Genomic DNA, 12,220 nt, shown 5'->3' on the forward strand with positions numbered 1-12,220 from the left:
GGTGATTCCTACACTCCTCTCTGCTTGTGTCTCCCATCCCGTGTTTTAGTCTTGTTATGAACAAGGTCTTTTAGTTACGTTTTGAATTTTTTGTCTCGCCTTGACAGACTCTAATAGCTAATCTCCCCCTTCACTCTGCTTGCTACTTTTGACCAGCAGGAGGCAGCAGGTTTGGAGATGGATTGAAGATCAGAGAACATGGACTCTTCTTGGAGAGAGCTTTGGCTGTCTCAAACATAATGGAATGGGGTCAGACATACCCTACCAGGGGTCAGAAATACCCTACCAGGTTACGTCACAGTAAAGATCTCGTCTGCGTAACGGGCGCTTATTAGGGAGACGACAATTCAGATCGAAAAGAGAACGAAGATGTTTGTGACTTTTATTGTTGTTAATAAATTACGAACTAGAATTATAATCCATAGCAAGCAGTAATAGATTCTAGATCTATCTTATATCGTCTATAAATACATTTTTCCAGATCTATTTGTAAGTATGTAAAAAATCGTTTGGCACGTTTCAGATGTTAAATTCAGGTTTTGACTCCCCGCAAATCCTGTCCTGCTATTGGACGAATGCCTATGTGCCTGCCACCTGTTCCCCTATTGGCTGGGAGAGTGTGTATGTCAGAGAGATAAGAGACAGACAAAGACAGACAGACAGACAGACAGACAAAGACAGACAGACACACAAAGACAGACACACACACACACACACACACAGACAAAGACAGACAGACAGTCATACAGACAGACAAAGCAAGACAGAGACAGATGGACAAAGAAATACAGAGAGACAAAGACAGCCAATCAGACAGACAGGCGGACAGACAGACAGACAAGAGAATGAGACTGACATGCAGGAAAAAAAGAAAAATAGATGTAGAGACAGACAGAGAAAGATGGAAATGTATATAGACTGAAGGATGAAGATCAGGAAGACAGATATGGGTAAGCAGAGGGATAGACACACACACACACACACGCACACACGCACACACACACACACACACACACACACACACACACACACACACACAGAAGCAGAGGAATAGACGATGTCTTTATGCAAGTAGCTTCAGTGAGACTGTCTCCTTGAGAATCAATCTCTGTCTCTTCATCTCTCTATAAGAGCCAGGTGCACCGCTCTCACCCGGGGAGGCCGTGGTGAATAGACATGGAAGGACAGGCTCATTAATTAATTATAATTATAAATTATTGTGATGCACGGAATGGAATGAGGAATGGTATCAAAACATTCCTTATTCCGTTCCATGCTTTACAATGACCCCATCCTCCAGTTTCTACTTCCGACAGCCTCTCCGGAACAGTGCTCTTGCTTTTTCCCAGCCCTATCTACTCAGATTGCTCCAGTGTGACAAGAGCGCACTGAGAGGCACCTTTTAAGCAAGTGCTACTTGTGGAAAGAGAGTACGAAGAAACCAAAAAAAACAAAAAAAGTGTAATGAATGTGAAAGACACTGACGCAAACTGTGGGTCTAACGATTGTAAAGCAAAGAAGAGATGATGATTCTGTAGCCAGAAGGAAGGAAAAGCATTCTGGTAAAACATTAAAAGGAGTCAGGCGCTGCTATCGTGACCGTTTTATTGAAAATAAATATTTAAATTATTTTGTAGTTAAGTTTATCAAGGTTTCGGGTAAACACCCGAGTCTTTTTAGTAGCCTAGGCGTTTCTCTATTTACTTAGCCAACCATGTAGATTGCACATATCACTATCGACCACAGTTGTACAAATGTACAATACAAATGTTTCCAGTTCTGTATTCAATGGCGTGGCCACACCCTTACCATCTAACACGTGCGTCAGGGGAGGCTGGGAGAGGTAGAAATTGCAGGGCTCATTGTAATGCACACCATTCCCCATTCCGTTCCATGAATCAGAATCAGAATCAGAAGACTTTATTGCCATGACATGTAAACATGTTAGGAATTTGGTTTGGGACAGTGGGGCACGGTTTACAGCAGGACAGGTGCAAGACAGGACAAGACAGTGCAAACCAACATCATAGTGCAAGAGTCATAAATATATAAATATAAGAAGTGCAAAGATCAAGTGTTCATGTCCAGACGGTCCAAAGCTCTCTGGGTGGGGGTGGAGGGAGGGTAGATAGATAGGGGTCAGGTCAGGGGGGGGGTAGCAGCATTTAGGAGCCATCCTACAATTTGGAGCATGAGTCCGTCCTACAAGTTCTACCTCCACCAGCCTCCCCTGACCTCCGGGACATCTCTAGCTCTCTCACCCAGCTTTCCCCATGTGTAATGATGCTCTAATAAACAGCTTTAAGAACTTTAACCAAGTTCGCATTCCAGCTTCATTGTTGATTGAATTAAGAATTTATCTTTAACCCTTTAATAGGAACAATTATAGCGAGGGGTTTATCTACATACTGTTGCCATCAAGTAACAAGTAGCTGACATCAAGTTACAAGTAGCTTCTGAATGGATACTTTGTATTTCAAGCTCTCGTTCAATAACAGTGGTGTTGATTAATAGAAATGTTACTCCCCAAAGGATAGGCAGTTGTTGTTGTTGTTGTTGTTGTTGTTGTTGTTGTTGTGATGGTGTGGTGTGGTGTGGTGTGGATAGATGGATCTTACCAAACCAATCAGGAGGACCCTTATACTCAGGGGTCACATGATGACAACTCAACCCACCATAGCGCATAACTGCTGCCCTTTAAGCACTTGTTCAAGTATTCTGTTCTCAGGTAAATGCCTATCTGAAGGTTGTAAAAATAAATTTCCTGCATCCAGAGAGAGTTCAATGGAGCTCTCAGCATCGTGTGGGAGGTTCTAAATCTTTTGGAAGGTTCTAAAGGTTATAAATGGAACTGTGCACTAGTCTGTGTTCGGCCCAGGCTACACCACTGTGCCAGGGGAGGCTGGGGGAGGGAGTAATCGGAGGACGGGCTCAGTGTAATGCATGGGACGGAATGAGGAATGGGATACCCATAAGTCCTTCGATTAATTTCTACCACCACCAACCTCCTCTGCGCTCGTTGAGTTGTGACTATTGTGTTGTTGAACCTGTCACGTCACGTTGTCGCTCCAAGCACTGCAATTATCCCTCTCGACTAGATACAGAGAATGACGCTAAAATGTGCCTGCAGGTAAATGGAGACAAACAAACTGTGAAAACATAAAGAGATACAGAAACAACAAGGGAGGCTGGTGGGGGTAGAAATCGGAGGACGGGCTCATTGTAATGCATGGTACGGAATGGGGAAAGGAATGGTACCAAACATGTATGATAACAGTTCCTGATTCCATCCCATGCATTACACTGAGCCCGTCCTCCGATTTCTACCTCCACCAGCCTCCCCTGATCAAGTTTAAGATGCGTGTTTCAGTTTTAAGGACCTGGATTCATAAATCGTCATCGTCCACAGTTCCAGAACGTTCTTTGCCAGAGAGGATATTGAAAAGGGTGATGGTTAATGAGAATATACAGGGATGTCTGTATTTAACCTGGGATTATTTCCACACCTCCCCCCACCCCCTCTCTCTCTCTTTCTACCTCTCTCTATATCTATCTATTTGACCTCTCTTTCTCTCTTTCTCTCTTGTATGTAACTCGATTCCCGTCCTCTCCCTTATATGTAAACACTAGACACACAGTGACGGTGATTGATGAGAAAGGAAGGTTCTGTGTATTACCATGAGATGTAAAAACAATATGACTTGCTGTTTTGCCATGAAAAACAAACAATAAAGACAAAATAATATGAACAAAACACATCAGCGTTCTTTCATTTGGTCATTTTACAATGATATCTATCATTCCCAGACTCTTCACTTGGTCTCTGATTGCATATTCCATAGTGATTATAAAGAAGTTGTATGAAGAGTAAGAAAATATGTTTTCTAATTTTCTTTCTGCCTCTCAAAGCATTCCAACTTTTAGGAATGTTGTCCTGGACTCCATCTCCCATTTTCCTCTCCAGCTTTTCCCCCCCAGAATAACCTGTTCCCTTATATGGACATGCAGTGGTGTTTCTTGGATCAATAACTAGAATAGCATACTCATGTAAATTAGCAAACAGACAGTTAGACAAGATAGTGACCGACTGTGTTTGAACCTGGGTCATCTGCTCATCACGTGACTGTATTAGCCTACTGAGCTAAAGCACGGCCATACATACACACCCATTGGACACTTTATTAGGAACACTGTACTGTACATACTCAATATGGCCTCCCTATGCTCTCAAAACAGCCTCAGTTCTTCGTGGCATTGATTCCACAAGATGTCGGGAACATTCCTTTGAGATTCTGTGCCATGATGACATGATTGCATCAAGCAATTCCTGCATATCCTTCAGATGCACTTAAGGTTGTTCTATTGGATTCAGATCCGGTGACTGGGAAGGCCACTGAAGAACCCTGAACTCACTGTCATGTTCATGAAAACGTTTGCTTTGTGACATGGTGCATTATCATGCTGGAAGTAGCCACTAGAAGATGGGTACATTGTGGCCATGAAGGGATGCACATGGTCAGCAACAACACTCAAATAGGCTGTGGCATTTAAGCGATGAATGATTTGTATTAACCGGCCCAAAGTGTGCCAAGAAAACATCCTCACACCATTACACCACCTGAATGAATGAGAAGGTGTACAGGAGACAGGAGTTCCTAATAAAGTGTCGAGTAAGTATACATTCAGAGAGCTAACGCTAACTCAAGTGTTCAGGTCTCAGGAAAGCTTACTCATCACACAAGGGCAGGGGAGGCTGGTGGAGGTAGAAATCAGGAGTTTCACCACATGTTTGAATACCATTCCTTACTCATTATATGCATTATAATGAACTCATCCTCCGATTTCTACCTCCACCAGCCTCCACTGCACAAGGTTTGATACCGTTGACTGGTAACAGAATAAAGGTAGCCACAGGGTTTGGCCTACGTGCTGCTTATGATTACCATGCCCTAGGGCCTAGTCCATAACACCTGACAGGCTGCATAACAGTGCCCCAGACCACTGGTTTAGTTCCATATCACTGCCGTTGAAGTTTTATTGCATTTTGGTCAATGGTGTTACACTGACACCTGGTGGTCAATTGGATAAACTTCACCTCAACTCAAAACTTGCGACATCTATGGCATTGTGCTGTGTGATAAAACTGTACATTTTAGAGTGGCCTTTTACTGTCAGGTGGATGGATTATCTAAGCAAAGGAGAAGTGCTCACTAATACAGATTTCAACAAATTTGTGAACACAATTTGAGAGAAATAGGCCTTTTGTGTACATAGAAAAGGTATTAGGTCTTGTGAAAACCCTAGAGGGGTTTGTTCATATATCATTCATAGCCTGATGTATGTAACATTTTATTCCTAAAAACATGTCTTCGACAATATTTTCTGATTTATGGAGTGATAAAAAGAGATCCCAGAAAATCCCCAGTGTAAAAGCAGTTGACTGAGTCTACCGTTGACTCTAATATGTCAACAAGATGAAACAATAATTTGTAACCTGGCTTTATCCAATGTTCAGATTTCTGTTCTTGAATGTATGCAAATTAGGGCACATTTAATTAGCTAATGCATCATTTGCATATTTAAACATAATAATAACTTCTGAAAACTGGAGTTTCATGGTGATATCTATTAGTTAACATTTTTTACCCAATTCGCCTGCCGTGTCTCGCCTTTAAACACAAATAATACATTAAGATGATTACATTTTTATTCCCAGGTATAATTAAATATCATTTGTGGTTCAATTCGTCCGTATTTAGTATTTATAAACGCTTAATATTGCCTTTAAATGACAAAATAATTAAATTATGATTATATAATGATTAAAGCACTTTGAGCTGCAACGTTTGCAGGAAAAGCGCTATACAAATAAAATTTATTATTATTATTAAACAAGGTTACCGTGGCCGCTTTTATTTCGAAGAAATCCTAATTTACATACATTTACATTAACCGGAAGTAGGTGGGCGGAGCCCCACTAGTGGAACGCTCAGAGGAACACAGCCTCACTTTGGTTTCCCCGGATCCGCCATTGCATTTTTTGAAGTTACTTGGTGACAACTAACTAACTATTTATTTATTTATCCAAAATTGCATTGCTATAGTGCATTAATATTACTGAGTAATAATAACCTAACTAACATTCTTATCTGTAGCCCCTCCAAGTCTGATGCAGAAGACCACCAAGTCTCACGCATTGTACATTTAGACGCACATAGGCGCGAGCTTTGCGCGGATGTCGCCTGTTCTCCAAACGTGTTCCACTTCTGCGCGCTAAAGTTTGTTGCATGAGTTGAATGCATGCTCCAGGTCGTGCATAAGGAGAGGAGGTGAACCCTAGGCCCTAGTAAACGCCTTGGGCTTTGAAGTGGGAGAGCCATGGCTGGGAATTTCGACGCAGAAGACCGTGCCAGCTGGTTCTGGGGCAGGCTCAGCAGACAGGAGGCGGTGTCGCTCCTGCAGGGACAGAGGCACGGGGTGTTCCTGGTCAGGGACTCCATCACCAGCCCCGGGGACTACGTCCTGTCCGTCTCAGAGAACTCCAAAGTGTCCCATTACATCATCAACAGCATCAGCAACAACCCCAGACAGTCCACAGGCTCAGGTAAGAGTAATGGTGCTTTTCCACTACAGGGCCAGCCCGGGTCAGCCCAGTAACTGGTCTTTTTGCTTTTTGGGGGTGCAGATCTGGGGGTGCAGATCAGATCAAGGCTTGGTCAGTGTTGCGTGATTCCAGAAACTGGGAGTGCTGAATAAATTGTGCATGCATAAAAGTAAATTAATTTAGCTTTCACCGGGTCGGGTGTGTTGAGGTGCAGATAGATGCTACTGTATGTATGTACATTGTACTTCATTCACAGAAGAACCAAGCCACCAACATGCACTGGCCAGACTATCAGACTTATGTAAGATTAACTTACATAATTGGCCAACAGCTTTTGTTCAACATTGACACCACAGACGTAGTTATTGTAGTCATTCCAGTTATGATTTATTTGGTGGTCTTATCTCAGACTAAGCCATCCATTATGATGAAGTATTTCTACTCGGGTTGTTAATCGTTCCCTCCTTAATCATGTAATCTCAACTCTCTCGCAATCTACCCAAGTACTATCCTCCTAAGAATTAGAATTGTATCTGTGCTTTTTCCATCAGATTGCTTACCTTACACCACATCAACGTTAGTCAATTCAAAGTTGATTGATCATAGCACAGGAGGATATAGCATGTACCGGTAAACTATAAGAAAAACAAAACAAAAACCTAACCAAAACATCTCTCCTTTCCTTCTCCCTCCCTCCGTTCCTCTCCCATAGGTCTCCCCCCTCCCCAGTTCCGTATCGGGGACCAGGAGTTCGAGGCCCTCCCGGCCCTGCTGGAGTTCTACAAGATCCACTACCTAGACACCACCACGCTGATAGAGCCCATCAACAAGACCAAACACGCCTCGTTCGTCCCGTTCGGCCCGCCCCCCCAGCCCCTGGGGGACGAGTTCGTCCGCGCCCTCTTCGACTTCCCCGGCAACGACGACGAGGACCTGCCCTTCCGGAAGGGGGACGTCCTCCGCGTCCTCGAGAAGCCCGAGGACCAGTGGTGGAACGCCCAGAATTCGGAAGGTCGCGCCGGGATGGTCCCCGTACCCTACGTGGAGAAATACCGGCCCGCGTCGCCAAACTCCAACTCTGGGGGGGGCGCTGCTGCTACCGGGGGGGGCTGGCCTGGCGGAGTGGGGGGGACCGGCGGTGGGAACGCAGACGGGTCGAGCCCCCTGTCCCCTCCTCTGTTGGGAGACCCTAGCCAGTACGCCCAGCCCACCTCTCTGCCGAACCTGCAGAACGGCCCGGTGTACGCCCGGGCGATCCAGAAAAGGGTGCCCAATGCTTATGACAAGACCGCCCTGGCCTTGGAGGTATGTATGCTCACTCTCTCTCTCTTTCTGTTTCTGTCACCTTCCTTGACGTAGGCTCTCTTTTTTTTTCTTTTCATTCTGTTCATCTACAGTTAGTAGAAGTCAGCTGACTTTTTCATTTCTGCTAGTTAAAGGAGACACAGTGGTGCAACAAGAGATGGTGGTGGTGGTCAGTGAACACAGTGAATATTCAAAAGGCTGCCAAATGCTTGCTGTGTGTGTGAGTGAGTGAGAGAGCGCGCAAGGCAGGGAGAGAGAGAGAAGTCTTTGTGTGTGTGAGAGAGAGAGAGAGAGAGAGAGAGAGAGAGAGAGAGAGAGAGAGAGAGAGTGCAAGGGAGAGAGAGAGAGAGAACTATCCGGAAGAGGGAGAGAGGGCTTCCACAGCGGATGTCGTTGTGGGAAGGAAATAGTTTGTGTGCAGGAACATTTCCTCTAGTTTCTATGAAGGCAGAACCCTGAGCCAGAGACCACAACCTCTTCAACCTCTGCTCTCAGCTGCCCAAACAGAGTCAAACAGTCATCTGCAGGACAGTGATACAGGCATAATAATAAGGATGATGATGATAATGCATTTACTTTGTATAGTGCTTTCAGTCAGTACCCACCCAGACACTGCATTTCATGGAGAGAACAAGAATAGATGGATATATAAAAAGTTAAACAAAAGCACAGTCAGTAGACGTGAGCGTGTATGTGACGTTAGAATTATAAGGTTCTATCTCAATTTTTGGTCAAATTTGAGTTTTTTACATAATCTGATCCATTAGGTGTTTATTAATGCCTGTGTGGTGTTATTTTTAAAACTACCCTAAACGGAGATAGAACCTTATCATTCTAAACGGAGATAGAACCTTATCATTCGAAACAGAGATAGAACCTTAGAATTCTAAGATCACGAGTAGTGGGTTTTTTGAGGGGCCGTTTGAAGGAGAGCGTGCTGGATTCTTTGACGTGGTTTGGGAGAGTGTTCCAGAGAGTGGGGGCTGCAGTGGGGAAAGCATGGCCCCCCCAGGTCCAGTGTTTAGTTCTGGTGACGGGGACGTGATTCACCTTTTATACTGTTTGGTTTCTTTACATCTGCAATGCTTCTTGGAATGAGTCTATAGGCGCCGATTTGCAAAAATATGTGAAATAGGGGCAAAGTCGTCCGTATTTACCATTTGGGCCTAATATTTCGAATAACCCGATGGGAGTTTTGAATACTGCGTCTACCAGTGTGTCCATGATGTGCACCACATGTTCATTCTGTTGATGAACAACAACTCTGATTGAATTTGTTTTCTCAAAACCATTGTTAAAATCAAGCTACAGTGGCCTGGGGTGGTCCAGTGGTCTAGCACCGCGGTCTACAGTGCACACATATGCCCATGTCGGCATGGGTTCGAATCCGCTCCATGCCCTGCTGACATGTCCTCTCTCCATTCTTCTCCTTACTTTCCTGTCTGTCTTCACTATATCTGTCCAGTCAAATGAAAAATATAAGTGGGACTGCCCTGCCCTACTAAAAAAAAAATCAAGCTACAATAAAAATGCTTTGAGCATTCTGGGTGCTGAGGTATTTTTCGCTCTGCTCAGCACTATTATGCTGAATCAAATTGGGGCTCTATATTTTTTTGATACCGGGAACCCTGTGCAGCTCTGGTTTAGTTTGAGTTCCATAGTGATGGGTGTGTTTCCCCCCCCTCTACAACAGCAAGTCGTGAGCTTAGAATTATAAGGTTCTATCTCTGTTTTTGTCAAAATTTTGTTTTTTACATAATCTGATCCATTAGGTGTTTATTAATGCCTGTGTGGTGTTATTTTTTTAAATGTTGACATTTTTTAGTTAGTAATTAATAAAATACAAAGGTTCCATCTCACAAAACATAATGGAATGTAAAAACGTTGACGCTCAATATCTCTGAACTCCCCTAAACGGAGATAGAACCTTATCATTCTAAACGGAGATAGAACCTTATCATTCTAAACGGAGAGAGAACCTAATCATTCTAAGCTCACGAAATCACCTGCATTATGTCTTTCCCAATGTGACCAGTGTCTCTGTGTCTCCTTCTTCTTCTCCAGGTGGGCGAAATGGTAAAAGTGACCAAGATCAACGTGAACGGCCAGTGGGAAGGCGAGTGTAAAGGCAAGCGAGGCCACTTCCCCTTCACACACGTCAAGCTGCTGGACCAGCAGCACACCCCTGCTGAGGACGAACTCAGCTGAGAACGGACCCCGGGCCCCGCCCTTAAACACACACACACACACACACACACACACCACCCCACACACACACCACCCCACTCCCCCCTTCCACCAATCAGGACGAGATGAGCTGATAGTGAACTCCGGTGGGGGCTCCCTTTCTTTCACCCTGCTCCCAGCACCTATAACCCCCCCCCTCCCACTCCTCGTCCTCCAAACCAACAACATGCTCCACCACTTCCTTTTCCTCCCTTGGCCCCGGCTAGATAATCCTTCTACGCTGCTGTGTCGTCTTCATCGTCATCGCTGCACTCACCACCAGTATTTATACCACTTGAGTACCACCCCCTACTTCTATCAGAGCAACACACACACACACACATACGCACACTCTAATTCCGCTCGTAAAAGATAAAGACACTAGCCTGTTGTATTGCCAGCCTCTGATTGGCTGACATACTTTGGCTGTGGACTGTCAACAGGAAGAGGAAGAGTGTTTGTGGACCAATAAGAGGGAGAGACGACGCCCTCTTGGACTGGAAGACCTCCGGAGGAACTGTGTCTTTGTCTATAGTGGAGTGGGACGACGGATCCACACTACACCCCTCACCTGCTCACATCACACTCTGTGGCCCCTCACTACTAAAGCCCTGACCAAGTACAAGTTAGTCTTTTGTAAGAAAAAGGAACATATTGTTATGAAATTATGTATTAATATGATTGACCATTACAGGCTATAATCTCTTCTTTTTTTCCTCTCTCTCTTTTGGTTATACACTTCTGTTTTGTTTAACCTGCAGATGTAACCTGTGAAACACATAAGAACCTCTGTCTTAAATAAGGTGAAATAGTGGGACATGTTGAGAGTGATAGCTAGTCCAGAGAGAAAAGGTTCAACCTGGTTCTAGATTATGTTCAGCTTGGTTGCAGGTTTGTTCGACCTGCTTTCTAGGTCTGTTCAACCTGTTTCTAGGTGTGTGTGTATGTCTTTAGCAAGCTCCTCTGACGGTTATTGTTATGACATGCCCTGTCATATCACAACCACTGTATAGCAGTGGAGGCTGGTTAGAAATGGGAGGAAGGCATCATCGTAACGCACGGAACAGAATTGGATACCATTCACTTACATCCTTACTAGCTCTCTCGTCCATCTATCATGTGCCTGGGTATGAAGTGAATTGTTCAGGTTGATTGTATGTCTAATTCAATTGGTTTCAGTTATTCACTCAGTGAATCAGACCGTTCCGTCAGGTCTATGGTAGGATTTTACATTTAAGAATGAACATTGTTGCCAGTCCACGACTTTTGCCGAGTCTATCATGTTGCGCTTGTAACCCTTCAACTCACACAAACAGTCGTTCACTGTTTTGAACTGTTGTCTTACTTGAATAGGGAGTGTTTCTGTTAACAAGAAACACTCACAATGAATTAGTCCGTTTGTTGACAATGACAGCTGTTCACTCTTGAAAATGATCTCCATTATTTTCAATGTATCATGTTAAACTAATTCAGTACAATAACCTGGCACAGTATTCTAACTGTTACGATTAGAAGTATGCTTTATCCGGTTGTTAAGTCGTGACGTGTTTCCGGGTCCAAAGTTGGCTGAGGCGCTCTCTTCGAAATGCCGCAGTACCGGTAATAATAATAATTATTTTTTTTGTATAGCGCTTTTCCGAGGCTCAGACCCTGACAATATGGGAAAAACAGGAAAGTGCTGTGTCCCTTGTTGTATGAATAGATCCGAGTCTAAAAAACGATTGAACTGTCATTCTACCGCTGTAGTACACTGGTACTCTGGTGCAGGGAATTTCTGGTTTGGACCCGGAAATTGCTAAACGTCACGTTTGACGTCAGACTTAAAAACCCAATAGTTCCATTCTCTTTATCCCCCTCCTTGCTGCATTCACCTGAAACTCCTGTGAATTTGATCACTCTTACCTCTGAGTGTCTCTCCCCGATATTCCTTCAACACACAGAACTGCCCACCAGGGGGCGCTAGAACCCCATCTTAAGCTCATTCCTCCTTTCTTTCTTTGATGGATACATTACAGACGATAACATACTGTGATGCTGTTTCTGGTGGTTGAAATTCATAGAATGCACTTATGTAAGTCTTTTTTT

At 44.1% G+C, this 12,220-nt stretch overlaps 1 protein-coding gene across 1 annotated transcript; it reads left to right on the forward strand.

Moving 5' to 3' along the window:
* Positions 1-6,378: 6,378 nt before the first annotated feature.
* On the forward strand, positions 6,379-10,117 carry LOC308173752 (adapter molecule crk-like; the record flags this gene model as incomplete). The annotated part of the gene is made up of 3 exons (XM_080548797.1): positions 6,379-6,604; positions 7,317-7,909; positions 9,974-10,117. 3 exons carry the CDS (start codon positions 6,379-6,381, stop codon positions 10,115-10,117), a joined length of 963 nt encoding a protein of 320 aa, XP_080404923.1.
* Positions 10,118-12,220: the final 2,103 nt, after the last annotated feature.

The sequence above is a fragment of the Nansenia antarctica genome, assembly GCF_963989245.1.
Source record: "Nansenia antarctica genome assembly, chromosome: 19".
In the NCBI taxonomy this organism is placed as follows: domain Eukaryota; kingdom Metazoa; phylum Chordata; class Actinopteri; order Argentiniformes; family Microstomatidae; genus Nansenia; species Nansenia antarctica.